The sequence below is a fragment of the Rhincodon typus genome, chromosome 9 (assembly GCF_021869965.1).
Source record: "Rhincodon typus isolate 14 chromosome 9, sRhiTyp1.1, whole genome shotgun sequence".
NCBI lineage: Eukaryota > Metazoa > Chordata > Chondrichthyes > Orectolobiformes > Rhincodontidae > Rhincodon > Rhincodon typus.
Genome location: NC_063340.1, coordinates 13,616,801 through 13,637,127, shown reverse-complemented (window position 1 = coordinate 13,637,127; position 20,327 = coordinate 13,616,801). Strand labels below are relative to the sequence as shown.

Below are 20,327 nucleotides of genomic sequence, written 5' to 3'. Positions count from 1 at the left end.
AAAATCAGAGTTAACGTTTCGGGTCCAGTGACCCTTCCTCAGAACGTTAACTCTGATTTTTTTCTTCACAGATGCTGCCAGACCCGCTGACCTTTTCCAGCAACTTCTGTTTTTTTCCTGTTTTACAGCATCCGCAGTTCTTTCGGTTTTTATGAATCCATTGTCGATTGTTGGAAAAACCCATCTGGTTCACTAATGTCCTTTAGGGAAGGAAACTGCCATCCTCACCTGGTCTGGCCTACATGTGACTCCAGACCCACAGCAATGTGGTTTACTCTTAACTGTCCTCTGGGCAATTAGGGATGGGTAATAAATGCTGCCTGGCCAGCGACGTCCTCCTCCCATGAATGAATAAAGAAAAGAAATTCCAAGAATTACAAAGATTATGAAGATAAGACAACTTCCTAATTTAACTCAACTGATTGAGAAACACCGATAGCAGAATATGGGGAAAAAAATAAGTGGCAGGGTTTCTTTCAGTGCCAGATCACTGTATTTTGGTCCAGAATGTTACTTTTCTTGTGCTCTGCCTTAGCATTTGCACTAATGAGAGGAGATATTGCAAAACTGATTAGTTTAATAGCTGCTATGAGGTAAAGAAAAAGAACACTGCCAGTTAAATCCTTATATCAGTTTAAAAATCTAACCATGACCTGCACTGTAGTAATTAAAATCCTTGCTTCAAATTAATCTATAATCACGGCATTAGTTAACACTTCAATCTGCTAGCTGGAAATGCATAACTTATGCCTGTAGTTCTCTAGTGAACATGCTACATCTGGTCATCTCACCCAATATAACACCTCATTAACATCCCATTCCAGTCACACAGGCTTATCACCTATCTTTCTTCTTTTACATACCACTCATTTAGTAAATGCTCAGCATCTTCAAACAGGATATTAGACCAAAATTGGCATAGCATTTGCTAAATCTAATGGTTCAGAATTCAAATTGGTGCACTTCAGCCCTGTTAAAAAGTGAAATGTTTTGATATTACTACAAGTGTAATGTACTGAATGTGCTGCATTGATTCCAGAGCTGTTATTAGAAACATTTATGGTGCCTTTGTTCATTTTTTATATGTGAACACTGAAAACATTAAAATTGCATCTGGCATTCATAGACCAGTCAGTTAAAAGATGAATGAGTTCTATTGTGTAGAGAGTAAAGCATGAGCTGGCAGTGTAATTTAGGCCAATTCACTCCATTTGCCTCCATAGAAATTTACCACTGATACCATAACCAATAATATAACAAACCCTTAATTTCCTTTGTAGTAGGAGAAATTATCAATATCTCCAATCTATTTATAATATTTGATGCCCAATTCCTAATTCCTACCTTCGCTGAGTGAAAGAAATCTAGAAAATTATTTTAAATATTAAATTTTACTCTACTTAGTATTTTTAGGGTAGAATTTTCTCAGCTCCTGGCATGGCATTTGCAAGAATATTGGGAGAAAAGGGTGAGATCGACAGTAAGGAGATTCTCACTGCTGAGAGCAAAAAACTTCAGTTCTCCAACTAACCAATGTGTTCATGGGCTAGACAGGAATCTCACTAGTGAGACATCTATTTGCAACCATTTGCATTGATTAACATGTAATCATTAGTTAATCTTACATCATTTATATCTAGTTTCTCATTCTCCCAGAAAGAAACTAGACAGAGAATTTATCAGATAAAAGTGAGAGTATGTACCTGGTGAGGGAGCAGTCTTCACCCTTCTGCAATGTGAGGCATTTCAAAGGGTAGCAGCATTATACAGATACAGAGCAGTTGAAAGCAGCACTAAATGCTGTATGTGAACTTTAGGCATTTATCTCTACTATGTGAAGTCCATATCAAGCAGTCTTGACCACATCTTGCAAAATCACAACTCAACCCTCACTAGTAGCTGTGATACACAAGCATGTATGGTGATCTAGAAAGATTACCTTATTTGCAAAATTAGCAAGCAACGTCCAAGGTCCCATAATCTCACTTCACACTTTAAGCCATAAAATATCATGTAGCACTACGGATTGCAACCATCTGTACCTTCATTCTTGTAGTTGCAGTTAGGAAAACATTCACTCACATAGTTGATGATGAACAGTGAACATATATTTATCTCGGTGAGACAGTCTTTGCAATGAAGTTTCATCTATCACCTACATGTCTTCAAGAGGTCTTCTTTTTCTTTTTCTTCCCATTATGTCTATGTGCAGACATGTGGTCCGCAGTTAGGATGGAGAGATCCTGCCCTGCAGGGGTGACTTTTGGTTTTGGAGTTTTCGTGGCCACCCTGAATGTGATTCCTCCTCCAGCTGGGTACCCACTGGCCTAACCCCATGTCTGTGTGACGAATGGGCACTTGGTATAAAGTCAAGGTCTCTTGTCTACCTGTCACATTTTTGTTGGTGAGCACCAATCTAATTGTAATGTAACGCAAGTAAGTATTTATATTCAGCAGACACGTTGTGCACTGGACCTGGTTGTCCATTATAACTGCCAACCTGTCCAATAAGGCTTCCGGACACTCTTATCCCAGACGTAACTTGGTGCAAACAACTTGGTAGAGTCCTCCAACCTTTAAGTCAGTTTCCCTAGTGTTTTCAACAAACCTGCCTGCTCGGCCCATGTCTTTTTGTGCACTTCTATGAAGTTCAAAATTGCTGATGGCATGTGGTTCTCTCCTGCCTGGGGCTGATCATGCGCTTGGTTTCCAGAAATCCTTTGAGTGCCAGTGACCTTGAAGTATCATCCTCAGCCAGCCACAGAGATGTGGCAATGAAGTTGTGACTAGCACATGCTCCCCATGGTAATGGAAGAGCAGTATAACAATACATAATAATTCCTATTTGGCTGCTGGAGGTTTTGGCATCACCACATGAGTGGTCAAAGACCTCTTCTGCGAAGCAAGGATTCTCCTTTTTTTGAGGGAAAGGAGCCAAATGTTGGTCATGCCACCATCTGTCTTTGCTCTGTTTTTGCCCTATTGCAGGGTATTTTCTACTGGAATGAGATAAAGGGAGAGATTGAATGGGATGCAAATAGCTAGCACTGTTGTTGGTGCTGTGCAAGTTAGCAGTAAGTTGGTGAGGGTTCCCAAGTGAGTGACTAGGCATTGTAGGGGTCATGCAGATTTAATAGAGTGTTGGGGTATTGTGTGACTGAGAGCAAGTTGGGAAGATGGTGTATACAAGTGTGGGTAATAGACCATGAGCTGTGGTGGGAGATGTTTGCAGTAGCAGAAAGAGTGAATGTGAGGTAGCAGAGAGAAGATGGTGGCACGTACCCTCAGGAGCAGAGAAGGTAATTGACTTTGTTCCAGCATTGCTGGGCTTTCTTCTGGACAGTGGCAACAGCGCTAACCCTTGTAGCAACCTCAGTACAGATTGGCAGGGCCTGGCAGCACAGTCTTTTCTACCGGCCCTGGGGAGAAAGAATAGCCCTCCTCTGCACTACCCCATCTACCCAGGACCTCCAGGTCCCTATCAGGCAAGCAAGGTGCTAATTTCCGTCTTTCATCAAGTCTGGGGCAATTCACACAAATTAAGAGGGCAGCCCCAGACTGGCAGTAATTGGCTTAGTGCACTACTGCATTTTAAATATGGTGCCGAAGCTGGGAATCCAGGGAATTCCCAGCAGTGGTGAGTACTTCTGCCTGTGGCGAGAGGGAAGATGTAATGAATAAAGTCACTGTCGGGATGAGGTGTATAGGTAATGAGGCTCATTTTGGAAAATAGAGTGAGAAATTGTGTGAGGCCTCACAGAGAAAAACTCTCCATGAAACTTAACAAAATTAATGCGTAACTGATTTCTACAAAATTCAGCCTATTGTTTTACTTTGGTGTAGTGTTGTAAACTGTCTTGTTTAAGAAAGGGTTATTTTAGACTTTTGTTCTTGTTATTTTAGCAAGATATTCATCAAGGGTTTGTTAGAAAGTCATTCCTGCAGGCTCTTAATAAATCAGTTTTAAAAAGCTGATTTGCATAGAATAATTCAAATATACATCTTTTCAAAAATTATGTATGTTAAAATAAATCTGCTTGATTTTTCAAGTATTCAAGCTCCAAACTGTTTTTTCCAATTTTGGCAACTATATACATTTCAGTTTGGAAACTTAAGAAGCTTGCATAAAATATCTAACGTGGTATAAAGCAGTAAGTATCTTGCTAATCAAACAATTGCTCACCACTACACAATAAATTGGAACTTTGTGGTGCTTGATGTCATGGAGCTTCACAACCAATATTTCAAATTATTATTAAACAATATTTGTTTACTTCTATGGGCATCTGTTGAAGATTCAGATATGTTATAGATAAACTGCTCAAAGCTCATCTTTTATGATGGCATTTGAAACCTGCTTTTCTTTTGGCTTTTTACTCACTCCTGCACATTTTGCATTTTCCAAAAGGACCTGTTCTCATAGAATACATTATCTCCACTTATGTGTTTATTAATTAAATATGCATCAAAAATATGCCTCTTGCTTTGAATGGAGCACTTGATATTGTAGGTTTTTTTTACATTGTAATTCAGTAAAAAAAAATCCAACTATGTCTTCAATACAAATTAAACAAAAGTGCATGTTTTTAAGCCCTGTGTCTACCTCCAGTTCCAGTATGGAGCATATTCACAGAAGCACCATGACAGCTGTGATCCTGCTGGTAGCACCCAGCAGGGAAGAAGCAACAGAATTATAAAAACAATTCCCTCTTTTAAAACAAAATCCTCATTTTCAGTTGCAAAAAAAAGTTATTTTTTTAAAAATTGCCTTTTCAGTAACATTTGCTCTTTGACTATTTTATTATTCAAAGGTGAGTTTCTCCTTATAATGTACAGTCTTTGTGGGTCACATGCCAACTGCAGCCAAGGGGACAGGTGGATGACTTGCTCCAGGCCTCTGCAATTTTGGGCTGAGACAGCAGCTGGGAAATGTTTGAATGTTATTGTGGGACAGGTTTCTCTCCAATTTTTCTTCACTCTTTGGGGAGTTGCCTGGATCTGTTCAGCTAATATATGCCCCCTACCAAGCATCATGCCTGGCTGTCACATTGATGTTACTTAGAACAGGAACTTATAACCATGACCATTGCACATTTGTTTGAATTACTAATGATACCTTATGACAAATTTATTAGTTATAAATATATTTATTAATGCATTAAGTCTTCATTATTTTTACCTAAAATGTGAAAATGCGCACTTTTTTTTTGTATTTCAACACAGGAGGCATACTACCTGGAGGATACCATTACCTACATATTTCTAAGCCAGGGATCATATCCTGTGTAGATTCGCAAAAGTCACGACCTGAATATGTAAGTATTAAGCATCACAATGGAACATCAATTAGTAGTAATTTATTGATTAGTGATCTTGAATTTAAAATGATTAATTGAACTGGCATCTTCTTCTCTTTGTGAAAAAGAATTCCACACTTCTACCATCCTTTCATGAAGGAGGATTTCCTAACTTAACTCCTGAATGAGCTAGCTGTGATTTTAAGGTTTATGTACCCTTGTCCTAGAGCTCTCCTCCAGTAAAAATGTGTTGCTGTCTCACCTATTAATTTCTTTCAAATTTCTATAATCCTCAGTTAAATTATCCTTTAGTCTTTCTTATTCCAGCAAAGATAAAACCAGTTTATGTGACCTGGGTTAATGACAATTATGTAATCCTCATAATCTAACCATAAGAACCATGATAACATTCTGGTACATCTATGATGCATTTCTTTCATATATTCCAAGGCCATCCTCTTAAGGGTTCTGTACAGCAGTAACAAAACATTCCTACCTTTATGCTGTAGCTTCCTAGTTATAAGGGCTAACATTCTATTATCCTTCCTTCATTTTTTGTGCTTAACCTTAACATAGTGATTATGGACCCTAAGTCTCTTTTGAATCTCCACTTTTAATTAACACAGGTACATAGATCTGTCTGTTTTTGGCCCAAAATAGATAGTTTTGCACTTTTTTTTCTCTCTTTTAATGTAGCACCCCATTGTCCAGATTAATCATTGTCTTCCACACATCTTCATGCAATTGGACAACAGAGGAGCAAAGAAAACATGCAGGCTGCAAGAAATCTCAGCCAAAATGGGGTCTAAACCTGAACCATTGACATTATTGAGTACCACTTATCTAACCAAATGAGTAACTGACCACCAACTCATACATACCTACATTTAATTCCATCTACCATAGTTTTGATTACTCTCCCTACATAATTTTCTTTTACAATCTATTAGACAGTACTGTGCTGTAAAACAATAAGCATATCTCCTGACTCATTCTGAGCAATGCCACAGGAAATCCATCAACATATGATTGATAGATTAAGAAGCATGTTTGAAATTTTGACATTTTAATTTTATGTATTTTAAGTAATTAGGAAAGTTACGTTTAGTTGTTTCTAAGATATTAAAAATACTGCCATGAAACCATTGCTGTGGTGGAATATAAGCAGTTACAATCAACATTGGATAACTCTAATATTTATTTTTATGAGTTTCTGAAGGCGCATGCACAATTTATAACAACAATGTAACCTCTGCCTTGGACATTAGGCAGGGCTATGGGAAATCTGCAAGTATTATTTTCTAAAGGTTGAAAAAGTAAAGCTGACATTCATTTCATATTCTTTGAATCAAAGCAAAGATTTTTGTTTTACATTGGCATAATCCTCCGTAGGTTACAGAACTCCTACTAAGGTCACATCTTCTGTTTTTGGCACTAACTAGCCAACATATTTTATGGCACATTCGTGGTTAAAATTATCCAGTAAGGAAGTCGACTTAGCCAAAAACAGCATGAAATGTCATCCAGAAATTCTAATCACATTTTGTCATATCCAATGGTGGATTGCCATTATATTGGGAGGTTTATTAAGAGGACACCTTTGATGCAGAATCAAATAATTTCTAACACCTTTCTAGCACTATTACAAGCATTGTTTGCTGTTGTATCAATATCTAGCATTTTTAATGATGCTAATTGACTTGATCATGTGAAACTGATCTCTAGCAGCCATTAGCTTTATCACCTTTAGCACTCTCAAATACTGTTCGCATTGTATTTCCATTCCCATAAAGATGAGCATCTGCCATTTTGTAATAGACAGTCCCACTGTGTAAATGTTTGATAAATTAATAAGTACATAACAGGAGAATGTAAATGCATTTCATTTCCTATATAGAAGTGATCATTGCATTGATTCCTATGGCCCAGTTATCTTTATCTATACTTTTCCTCAAGATAATTTTTGTCTGTGACATATATTTAATACAGTTATTGACATAAAAAGATCTGCACATGAATATAAGATCTAATACATGGCAAAAATAATGCAAGGCACAATTTTTTTTTCTCTATTATAGCTTAAATGTTGTAATTAAATGCTGTATGCCTGGTTCACTTCCACACAACATACTCTTCTCTGCTATAAAAGAGCCAATTAAAAAAGTGTACATTTTAACAAAACATAGTAAGTATGCATGTTAAAACATACAATTCAACAAAATTAAGGCATCACTGAACATATAATTCATCAAAATAAGTTATTAGTTGCTTATTATTTTTATACTTTTGTGGCTGTTCCCATTCTTCTGTAATACAAGTACAAACGTTATTCCAATCAAAAACACCAGATTTAGTATTAATGTCGCTTTGGCCACTATTAATGCTAAATTACATTTTCTAATAAAACAATCACTCTACATTAAATAAGAAAACTAGCCAATAATGAGACACTATGAATGAATAACTATTTCAGTGCAAAACTGAAAGCAAAGTAAAAGGCACACACTGTGCAGGTAGACAACATAAAGAGGATGACAAAAAGAAATGTGAAGACATTAGGAAATAAGTTGATAAAACAATTAGAAAGTCAAAGAGGAACTGCCAAATTTAATTATGAAGCAATATAAAACAGCAAAGTGTTCTACAGACATAAAAATAATAAAAGAAAATTCAGAATAGTGATTGGCTAATCGGAGACACAAAAATAAACTTGCAGATAATGGTGGCAGAAATGTTAAATAATTACATTGCCTATGGATCTACCAGGGAGACTAACAAGATGATCATGCTAATGGACTGAATGATTTAAAAAAAGGGGTCAAGTTAGAAAGGAAGGCGATAAGATAAGCAAGCTTAGGGATTGAAAAACACAAGGTTCTGTATAAATTGCATCCATGTAAGTTTGAAGAAGCTAGAGAGGACATAGTAGAGGCATTATTACAGATATGAAAAAGTCATTGTAAATAGGAATAATACCAGAGGATTGGCTGACTGGTAATACTTTACATTTTTTAAAAATCAAGAAAGAACAAGTTTGGGGAACTGTAAACTAGCCAGTTTAGCATTACCAGTAGGAACAATAATGCAAGGATTTCACAGCAATGAAATTACACCAATCACCACTGGCCTCAAAGAACACTGCCTAAAAAGTTTAGCAATTTCTGTGTCATAGATTTTCTGACATCAGTTTGAAGCTTGCACCTAGTCAAGGGCATCCTCCAAAAATAGTCATGTTATTGAGCAGAGTAAGAAGCCAGTCACATTGAAATATTTTCACGGATAGAAACACAGGAAGAATGTGCACTGAAATGTTAATTTTCAATTTAAACTTCTAAAGAGAATGTAAAAATTGATCAGGAAATGCACATGGGATTAAAAATGTAATATTTTTAAAAAGTCTTTTGTAAAGGTTTATTGTTTGTGTCAATACAAAAACAAGGATACAATACTCAAGGGGAGGTGCAGAACAGAAGGACTTGGGATTTTATATGCACAGATTTTTGAAGTTGGCAAGCTTAGTTTAGAAAGGCTATCAGAAGGTCTATAGGATCATGGGCTTTCAAAGTAAAAACCTTGTACTGAATTACTTAAAATGCCAAGTTACCTGCCTCCCTGGCTGAAATGTCAGGGGGGATCCTGCTAATGGGGCCTTACCTGTCCTGCAAACATCAAACAATTGGCCCTTAATGTGCTACTGCCCATGACAGTATCAGTAAGAGTGACTACCACACAGTCCTTGTGGAGGCAAAGTCCCGTCTTTACACTGGGAATACCCTCCATCGTGTTGTGTGGCAATATCACAGTGCTAAATGGGTCAGACTTCAAACAGATCTAGCAACTCAAGACTGGGCATCCATGAGGTGCTGTGGGTCATCAATAGCAGCTATCCATGTGCATCCTCATGGCCCGGTATATCCCCAACTCAATCATTACCATTGAGCCAGGGGATCAACCCTAGCTCAGTGGAAAGTGCAAGAGGACATGCCAGGAGCAGCATACCTGAAAATGAGGTGTCAACATGGTGAAGCTACCAAACAGGACTACTTGCATGCCAAGCAACATACACAGCAAGTGATAGATAGACCTGAGTGATCCCACAGCCGACAGATCAGATCTAAGCTCTGCAGTCCTGCCACATCCAGTCGTGAATGCTCGTGGACAATTAAACAACTCACAGAGGAGGAGGCTGTACAAATATCTCCATCCTCAATGATGGAAGAGCCCAGCACATCAATGCAAAAGATAAGGCTGAAGCAATCGCAGTGATCTACAGCCAGAAATGTTAAGTGGATGATGCATCTCGGCCTATTCCAGTGGTCCCCAGCATTACAGATATTAGTCTTCAGTCAATTTGATTCAGTCCATGTGATATCAAGAAACGATTGGAGACACTGGATACTGTAAAGGCTATGGCCCTGACAGCCTTCCAGCAATTGTACGGAAGACTTATGCTCCAGAACTTGCTGCTCCCCTAGCCAAGCTCTTTGAGTACAGTAAAATACCAGTGTCTACCTGACAATGTTGAAAATTGCCCATGAATGTCCTGCATATAAAAAGCAACCCAGCTAATTGATGCCTCATCAATTTATTCTTGATCATCGGTAAAGTGATGGAAGATGTCATCAACAGTGCTATCAAACAGCACCTGTCCAGCAATAACCAGCACAGTGACGCCCAGTTTGGGTTCCGCCAGGGCCACTCAGCTCCTGACCTCATTACAGCCTTGGTTCAAACGTGGACAAAAGAGATGAATTCCAGAGTGAGAGTGAGGGGAGAATGACAGTCCTTGATATCAAGGCTGCATTCGACTGAGTGAGGCATCAAGGAGCCCTAGCAAAACTGGAATCAATGGGTATCAGGGGGGCATCTCTCCACTGGCGGAGTAATACCTGACACTTAGGAAGATGGTCGTGGTTGTTGGAGGTCAACCATTTCAGGTCCAGGACATCTCTGCAAGAGTTCCTCGGAGTAGTGTCCTAAGCCCAACCATCTTCAGCTGCTTCATCAATGACCTTCCCTTCATCATAAGGTCAAAAGAGGGGATGTTTGCCAATGATTGCACAATGTTCAGCACCATTTGCAACTCCTCAGATACTGAAGCAGTCCATGGTCAAATGCAACAAAATCTGGACAATATCCTGGCTTGGGTTGATAAGTGGCAAGTAACATTTGCTGTCACACAAGTGCCAGGCTATGACCATCACCAGTAAGAGACAATCTAACCACTCCCCCTTGACATTCAATGATGTTACCATCACTGCATTCCCCACTATCAACATCCTGGGGGTTACCATTGACCAGAAACCCAACTGGACTCACCGCATAAACACAGTGGCTGCAAGACCAGGTGAGAGGCTATGAGTACTAGGACAGATAACTCACCTCCTGACTCCCCAAAGTCTGACCATCATCTACAAGGCACAAGCAGGGAGTGTGATGGGTGCAGCTCCAATAACACTCAAGAAGCTTGACACCATCCAGGACAAAGCACCCCTCTTGATTGGCATGACATCCACAAACATCACTCTCTCTACCTCTGATGGTCAGTTGCAGCAGTCTGCACTATCTACAAGATGCACTGCAGAAACTCATCAAAGATCCTCAAACAGCACTTTCCAAACCCACAATCACCTCCATTTAGAAGGACAAGGGCAGCAGATACATCGGAATACCACCATCTTCAAGTTCCCCTCCAAACCACTCACTATCCTGACTTGGAAATGTATTGCTATTTCTTCACTGTTGCTGGGTCAAGATCCTGGAATTCCCTCCCTAATGACATTGTGGACTGAAGGCAGCTCATGACCACCTTCTGAAGTGCAACTGGGGAAGGGCAATAAATGCTGACCAGCTAGCTCCACCCACATCCCACAAATGAATTTTTAAAAATGGACATGGAACTTCCACCCCTTAGAGACAGTTAATCCTACATTAGAGAGCTGCTGGCCATTCAGAGGCCTGTCTCACTACTAGTTAACACTGGCAGCAGGGGATAAGATCCTTAAACAGACTACTCACACGACATCATTGCTGGTAAAATTGTGTGGATAGGAGCAGGCAGTAAAGCAATGACAGGGTGCCCACTGGAATTAACATGCCTATCTCACCTTCAAACCCATTGACATTGCGTATTCAATCCATTATAAAACACTGGTTCAGCCTCAGCTAGAGTAACACTCAATTCTGCGCATGACAGTTTAGGAAGGATCTGAATGCATTAGAAAGGTGGAGAAAAAATTCTGAGAATGGGTCCAGGCTTACAGAACTTTAGGGAGCCAAGGAAGGCAGGGAACTGACAAATGCAACCAAATAGTTGATCTTAATTTTAGTGACAATGATGTCGTGAACACTTCATACTTACTGTTGCTAGAAATGTATATAGCACTTACAATAAGCGTCAGTAACTTGCTTTTAGAAAATGTAGCAATCCTTTTCAAAATCATTGATTTTAGAACATTTCTTTTTGTATTTCAGCTTACAATCAAAAATACAGAAAAATAAAAAGATGCAGTCTTTACAAGTGGGAAGTCGAAAAAAAAAGTGCTTTGAGGACAGTTAGGTAGCACAGGTGTCATTTCAATGTACATACACTTTCAGGTCTCTTAATAGATGGGCGCTATCATTCAACATGTGTATGATTGACTTTCATTTTAGGTGTAGGAACTACTTAGTTGACTACCACATCAAAGTTAAACTGCCCCTTCATGCAGCCCAAGAGGATAGAAGTTAAATGGATAAGTTAAGGGAAAATGTGTCAAATTAACTTGCTGGGGTTTTTGAAGCAGAGATCGTTGATGAGCGGAAGGCTTTTGATGTGGCTTACGTGGACTTGCAAAAAGGCATTTAATTGACTTGTGAAGAAAGTTGGAGGTCATGAAATAAAAGGAACAGTAGCAAAGTGGATACAAAATTGGCTGTGGAATGCAAAACAGAGAATGATGGTTAATGAGTATTTTTGGGCTGGGAGAGATTTGTTGTGGAGTTCCCCAGTGGTTAGTATTGGGAATCTAGCTTTTCCTGATCTATATCAATGAACTAAATCTTGGTGTGCAGGGGATAAGTTCAAAGTTTGCAGTTGACAGAAAACTTGAGAATGTTGTAAACTGTGAGGAGGAGTGTAGAACTTGAAAAGGAGATCGACAAATTGGTGGAGTGAGTGGTTAGGTGGCAGATAAAGTTCAATGCAGAGAAGTGTGGGATGATGCACTTTGGCACGAAGAACGTGAAGAGGCAGTGTAAAATAAAGGGTACTAATTTAATCATTAAAGGTGGCAGGACGGGTAAAGAGCTGTTAAAAAAAGCATGCATTATGTTAGGCTTCATAAATAATTGAGATTGTTTTACTTGGAGAGGAGAAGGCTAAAATGAGATTTGATGGAAGGCTTCAAAATCATGAGGGTTGTGGATAGTATGGATAGGGATCAACTACTACTAAACCAATCGGGAACCAGAGGCACAGTTTTAAAGCATTTTGCAAAAGAAGCAGAAGTGAAGTGAGAAAGAATTCTTTTTCACACATTTAGGTTCTGGACTACACTTCCTGGAAGTGTGGTGGTGACAGATTTAATTGAGGCTCTCAAAAGGGCATTGGATGTTTGTTTAAATACATAAATAATGTGCAGGTTACAGGAAAAAGGCAGGAGATTGCCATTCTATGATATTGGTGAAGCATAATTCATCTCTGAGAAGCATCCTGATAGCAGCAGATTTTAGGTATAAGTTTCAACCCCTATATTCATGACCGCTAAAGTCACAAAGGCCCAAAGGATTGGAAGTGGGTCGAGGTAGGGTGAGGGGGTGGTGTGTGTGTGTGTGTGTGTGTGTGTGTGTGGCAAAAGTTCATTCTACCGATGTCTTTAACAAGATAATTCAAACTAACTCAACTACTATCCAAACTTGGCCTCGTAGCGCAATCATGTACACCTTGCTACCTCTCCAACCAAAACTAATTAAACTTACCCTACCCACTGTAAATGTGTTACCAGCCATTTTTCTCCCTTGTTGCAGATTTGAGATTTGCTCAAAAAAAAATCTAGTTCTCGCTCCTGTGGGAGTTCCAGCTCTGCCTGATGGTCAAAATTTGCCCTAACTCCCCCCACAATCCTTCATGTATTATTTTGCCTAACTGTCCCTGTCAACCTCATCAGTTTTCTCCAACCACCTCTTTTGCTTAACTTGAGCATTGCTAAAAAAAAAGACATATTCTGTCAAAGCTTTTCATCTTGCTTTCATCAGGACAGTTCATATGAATACAAGTTCAAGGGGTACATCAACATTTATACTGCATGAGAGGAGACTGCTAATTGGTAGAGAATGCATAATTTAATGATGAATGCTAAATTGGGGCAAGAGTAATTACAACAGTATTAGGCAAGAACTAGAGAAAATAGATGGGGAGTAGCTATTTGAGGATAAATCCACAACTGACATTTGGGAGTCTTTTAAAAGCTAGTTGATCAGAATTCAGGACCAGCATGCTCCTGCAAGGATGAAAGTTAAGGATGGCAAGATTGGGGAACCCTGAATGACAAGAGATATTGAAAGCTTAGTCAAAAAGATACAGGAAACATATATAAGGTTTAGGAAATAGAAATCAGAAAAGGCCTTGAGGAATACAAAGGAAGCAGGAAAGAATTTAAACAAGAACTTAAACAAATTAGGAGGGCCAAAAGTGGCCATGAAATGTCTTTGACAAGTAAGATTAAGGAGAATCCCAAGGCATTTTATACATATATTAGGAGCAAGAGGGTAGCTATGTAAAGAATAATCCACTCGAGAACAAAGGAAGGAATTTCAGCCTGGAGCCAGAGGACATGGGTAAGGTCCTTACTGAGTACTTCACGTTGGTATTCATCAAGGAGAAGGACATGGATAGTGGTAAGATTAGGGAGGGGTATGTTGATATTGTAGGGCATATCAATATTAAGGGGAGGTGTTATGTGTCTTGAAAAGCATTAAGGTAGATAAATCCCAAGGGCGTGATGGGATCTATCCCAAGATACTGATGAGGCAAGTTAGGAGAATGTTGGGGCCTTCACTGAGATTTTTGTATCACCTTTAGCCACAGGTGAGGCTCCAGAAGACGAGAGAATAACTAAAGTTGTTCTCTCGTTTAAGAAGGGCAACAGGGATAATCCGGGAAATTATAGGCTGAAGTATAGAATTTATAGAGTCTTACATCAATGGTAGGGAAATTATTGGAGAAGATTCTTAGGAAGGGATATACTCATATTTGGAAAGATTGTACTTTTTGAGATAGTCAACTTGGCTTTGTCTGGGAGGTCTCGTCTCACAAACTGATTGAGTTTTTTGAGGAAGTGACTAAGATGATTGATTAGAGTAGAGTAGTGGATATGGCAACATGAACTTTACCAGAGCATTAGACAAGTCCCTCATAGTAGGCTTGTCCAGAAAATTAAGTCACATAGGCTCCATGGTGAGTTGGTAGATTGGATATAAAATTGGCTGAGTCATTGAAGACAGAGGGTAGTTGTGGAGAGGTGTTTTCTTGTCTGAAGCTGTGACCAGTGGTGTTACACAAGGAAAAGTGCTGGGACTTCTGTTGTTTGTCATATAAATAAATTATTTAGATGAAAATGTAAGTGTTCTGATTAGTAAATAAAACAAAAGTTTGTGGAGTTGTGGATCGTGAGGAAGGTTGTCAAACAATACAGCAGGATAAAGATCAATTGGAAATTTGGGCTGAGAAATGGGAGATGGAGTTCAATCCAGACAAGTATGAGGTGATGCATTTTGGGAGGTCAAATGCAAGTGGAAAGTGTACAGTAAATGGCACAGCTCTTAGAAGCATTGATGTACTGGGGGATCTTGGGGTGCAAGTCCATAGCTCCCTGAAAGTGTCAACACACGTGGATAAGGTGGTAAGGAAGGTGTACAACATGCTTGCCTTCATTGGTCGGGGCATAGAGTATTGGCAAGTCATGTAGCAGCTGTATAGAATTTTGGTTAGGTCACATTTGGAGTAATGTCTGTATTTTTGGTCACCATACTATAGGAAGGATGTGGAGGTTTTGACGAGGGTGCAACAGAGGTTGGGATTGGAGTGTATTTGCTATAAGAAGAGGTTAGACAAACTTGAGACAACAAGGTGCAGGGCTGGATGAACACAGCAGGCCAAGCAGCATCATAGGAGCAGAGAGGCTGACGTTTCGGGCCTAGACCCTTCATCAGAAAAGGGGGAGGGGAAGGGGGTTTTGAAATAAATAGGGAGAGAGTGGGAGGCGGATAGAAGAGGGATAGAGGAGAGGATAGGTGGAGAGGAAACAAACAGGTCGAAGAGGCGGGGATGGGGCCAGGAAAGGTGAGTGTAGGTAGGGAGTTAGGAAGGGGATAGGTCAGTCCAGGGAGGACGGACAGGTCAAGGGGGCGGGATGAGGTTGGTCGGTAGGAGATGGAGGTGCGGCTTGAGGTGGGAGGAGGGGATAGGTGGGAGGAAGAACAGGTTAGGGAGGCAGGGACGAGCTGGACTGGTTTTGGGATGCGGTAGGGGGAGGGGAGATTTTGAAACTTGTGAAATCCACATTGATACCATTGGGCTGCAGGGTTCCCAAGCGGAATATGAGTTGCTGTTCCTGCAACCTTCGGGTGGCATCGTTGTGGCACTGCAGGAGGCCCAGGATGGACATGTCGTCTGAGGAATGGGAGGGGGAGTTGAAATGGTTCGCGACTGGGAGGTGCAGTTGTTTGTTGCGAACCGAGCGTAGGTGTTCTGCAAAGCAGTCCCCGAGTCTCCGCTTGGTTTCCCCGATGTAGAGGAAGCCACACCGGGTACAGCGGATGCAGTATACCACATTGGCAGATGTGCAGGTGAACATCTGCTTGATGTGGAAAGTCTTCTTGGGGCCTGGGATGGGGGTGAGGGAGGAGGTATGGGGGCAGGTGTAGCACTTCCTGCGGTTGCAGGGAAAAGTGCCGGGTGTGGTGGAGCTGGAGGGGAGTGTGGAGTGGACAAGGGAGTCACGGAGAGAGTTGTCCCTCCGGAAAGCAGATAAAGGTGCCCAAGCTACGCCTGCCTCTTTGTAGGTTACGTGGAACAATCCCTCTTCCGTACCTACACCGGCCCTAAACCCCACCTCTTCCTCCGTTACATTGATGACTGTATCGGCGCCGCCTCGTGCTCCCACGAGGAGCTCGAACAGTTCATACACTTCACTAACACCTTCCACCCCAACCTTAAGTTTACCTGGACCATCTCTAACACCTCTCTCCCCTTCCTGGACCTCTCTGTCTCCATATCGGGCAACCACCTAGAAACCGATATTCATTTCAAGCCCACCGACTCCCACAGCTACCTAGAATACTCCTCCTCCCACCCACCTTCCTGCAAAAATGCTATCCCCTATTCCCAATTCCTTCGCCTCCGCCGCATCTGCTCCCAGGATGAGGCATTCCACTCCCGTACATCTCAGTTGTCCTCGTTTTTCAAGGACCGTAACTTCCCCTCCTCGGTGGTCGAGAACGCCCTCAACCGTGTCTCCCGCATCTCCCGCACCTCATCCCTCACACCCCGTCCACGCAATAAAAACCAAAAAAGAATCCCCCTCGTCCTCACGTACCACCCCACCAACCTCCGGATCCAACGCATCATCCTCCGACACTTCCGCCATCTGCAATCCGACCCCACCACCAAAGACATCTTTCCCTCCCCACCCTTATCTGCTTTCCGGAGGGACAACTCTCTCCGTGACTCCCTTGTCCGCTCCACACTCCCCTCCAGCTCCACCACACCCGGCACTTTTCCCTGCAACCGCAGGAAGTGCTACACCTGCCCCCATACCTCCTCCCTCACCCCCATCCCAGGCCCCAAGAAGACTTTCCACATCAAGCAGATGTTCACCTGCACATCTGCCAATGTGGTATACTGCATCCGCTGTACCCGGTGTGGCTTCCTCTACATCGGGGAAACCAAGCGGAGACTCGGGGACCGCTTTGCAGAACACCTACGCTCGGTTCGCAATAAACAACTGCACCTCCCAGTCGCGAACCATTTCAACTCCCCCTCCCATTCCTCAGACGACATGTCCATCCTGGGCCTCCTGCAGTGCCACAACGATGCCACCCGAAGGTTGCAGGAACAGCAACTCATATTCCGCTTGGGAACCCTGCAGCCCAATGGTATCAATGTGGATTTCACAAGTTTCAAAATCTCCCCTCCCCCTACCGCATCCCAAAACCAGTCCAGCTCGTCCCTGCCTCCCTAACCTGTTCTTCCTCCCACCTATCCCCTCCTCCCACCTCAAGCCGCACCTCCATCTCCTACCGACCAACCTCATCCCGCCCCCTTGACCTGTCCGTCCTCCCTGGACTGACCTATCCCCTTCCTAACTCCCTACCTACACTCACCTTTCCTGGCCCCATCCCGCCTCTTCGACCTGTTTGTTTCCTCTCCACCTATCCTCTCCTCTATCCCTCTTCTATCCGCCTCCCACTCTCTCCCTATTTATTTCAAAACCCCCTTCCCCTCCCCCTTTTCTGATGAAGGGTCTAGGCCCGAAACGTCAGCCTCTCTGCTCCTATGATGCTGCTTGGCCTGCTGTGTTCATCCAGCCCTGCACCTTGTCCAGCATCTGCAGTTCCTACTATCTCTGATTAGACAAACTTGGATTGTTTTCACTGAAGCATCAGAAGCTGAGGGACAACACAATAGAAATATATAAAATTATGAGAGGCATGGATATGTTGAGGTGTCAGAGTCCTTTTCCCGAGGTGGAGATGTCAAAATCTAGGCAGCATAAGTTTAAGGTGCGAGGGGAAAAGTTTAAAGTCGATGTACGATGCAAATCTTTTACACAGAAGCTGCTAGGCGACTGAAACTCGCTGCCGGGGAAGTTCATAGAAGCAGATGCAATAGAACTGTTTAAGAGGCATTTAAACAGAAATGTGAACAGGCAGAGAATAGAAAGATATGGACCATGTGCAGGCAGGTAGGTTTAGTTTAGGATGGCATCATGGTCAGCAAAGACATGGTGGGCCAAAGGGCCTGTTCCTGTGCCATTACTGTTCCATTTTTTATGACAGTTAAAAGCTGGGCTTTGTTTAAATTTCAAATTTTAAAGGAAGCATATTGGCTCTGATTGGTCAGAGCATTGCGTTGAGAAATGAACCTTTAAATTGCAGCTAGTTGGATATTAATGGCTCCTTTGTTGTTGCAAAAAACTGTGAAGGGATATGTTTTTGATATGATCCACCAGTCTTTGGGATATGCAGCCTACATACCTGGCATCACACTGACACAGAAATTCAAATATCACATTACACATTTGTGTGATAGGCAGACCACCTTTTTTGGCTTGACAACAGCACCTGTTAATGGTGAATACCACTTGTTGCTTCTACCTAGGAGACGAAGTGACAGCCAGCTTCAGCTGTTGCTTAAACCTTTGAAACACCTCACCCTTTCAGGGTAATCAGAAGTACCCTGGCACTTTACAGGACAATGAATGACCCCCTGGGGCCTTTCATGTGTTTGTGCAATATACAATAAGAAATGATCTGATCAAGGTAGCCATTATCTTGGATGATGGCTTCAATGCAGCATGTTTCAGCATCAAGTTTGCCATGGATCAAATGGTACAGGCCCGATTATGAGGTTGCTGATAAGGTCTTAAAAGCATTTAAAATCTTAAAGCATATGGAACTGTAGGAACCCAACACTTATACTACCTAGTGATGGTCTGTTTACAGTAGGCAGTAGTAAAGAGCACTGGGCTGATTTCTCAATCAGGACATTGAGGGAAGGGGCTCATTTAACTGTTGTATTTCAATCATACAATGGAGCACAGGATGGAGCCCATTAAGACCCGTAAGAAATTTCTTACATGCTGCTGCAGATTCAGATGTAGCAATTTTATCAAATACAAATTGAAAAAAATGCAAGGTTAGACTTCATAAATGAAAAGGCTGTAAAGAGCAGTAGCACTGTTTAATGCTGGCCAATTTGAGCTGTCCCAATGGAGATGATTGCCCTATTTATACAGGGATAAAGGGTAGAGGAGTTCTGAAACACTAATTTGTACTAAAATAGGTCCCTAACACATCTATATCTGCATGAAGGAATCAAGCATTGTTTGTAGTCCTGCCATTCACACAAATTTGAAAATTTACAAGTTTTCTCCCAAAGCAAAAATTCAGGATTATTATTAAGAACAATAAAAAGTAATAGGCCCAACATCAATCCCCTACGGGACTTCAGGAAACAAAACAGAAATTGCTGGAAAAGCTCAGCAGGTCAGGCAGCATCTGTGAAGGAAAAAACAGTTAACGTTTCGGGTCCGGTGACCCTTCCTCAGAGCTGCCAGCTGCCAGTTATTACAACAAAATAAATTTCAGCCTCTTGTTGCTGTAGCCACACATTTCTGAGTATTCTAGCGTATTTCCCCACTCTCTGCAGAGACAATTTCAGTGCAGTTATCCTGTTTCTTAGCATAACATTTACAGTAGCAATTGCAGTGTTCAGTCTGAAACTATACACATTGTAAAACATCACCTTGTAGTGTTTATATCTTGCTGCTCCAGGAACATGTCTTTACAATTTTCAGCTATCTGCTCCTCCACATTAAATTGAGATATAAATATCTGCAGCCTACATTCAGTTTCCAATCACGTACTGTGTGATATCCTTAGTCAGTTAATTACTCAAAAGTAGTGATATAACCACACATTGAAGCCACAGATGATTGAATCTCTCTGCTGTTGTTTGCACAAATGATCCTCAGGCGCTGAAAATGCTGCAGATAATCCAACATAGCTTGAACAGAAGGAATCACTTATTTATACCTGTCTGTGCAAGTAATGTTCGCACAATCCAGGCAGAATTGGCTAAGCTAGTATTAAAGTTCAGGAATTTTAAATCTGTGTAACCTCCAATGAATATCCTTCAGGCTGGTGTTTTACACTATCAATCATGTTACTTGAAGATTCAGATTGCTGGATTAGGCTCCACCCACAAAACTAGCCACACTCCTGGGTCAAAATTACAAAATGTACTGGTTAAGGCAGGTTCTTCAAATT

General features: G+C 41.3%; 1 protein-coding gene across 1 annotated transcript in view; it reads left to right on the top strand.

The window, feature by feature from the left end:
* Positions 1–20,327, top strand: part of cfap61 (cilia and flagella associated protein 61) — a 183,179-nt gene that overhangs the window by 130,348 nt on the left and 32,504 nt on the right. The window contains exon 22 of the mRNA XM_048600915.1: positions 5,224–5,315. Within this exon, the coding sequence (XP_048456872.1) occupies positions 5,224–5,315 (92 nt within the window). The remainder of the gene's footprint in view (positions 1–5,223; positions 5,316–20,327) is intronic.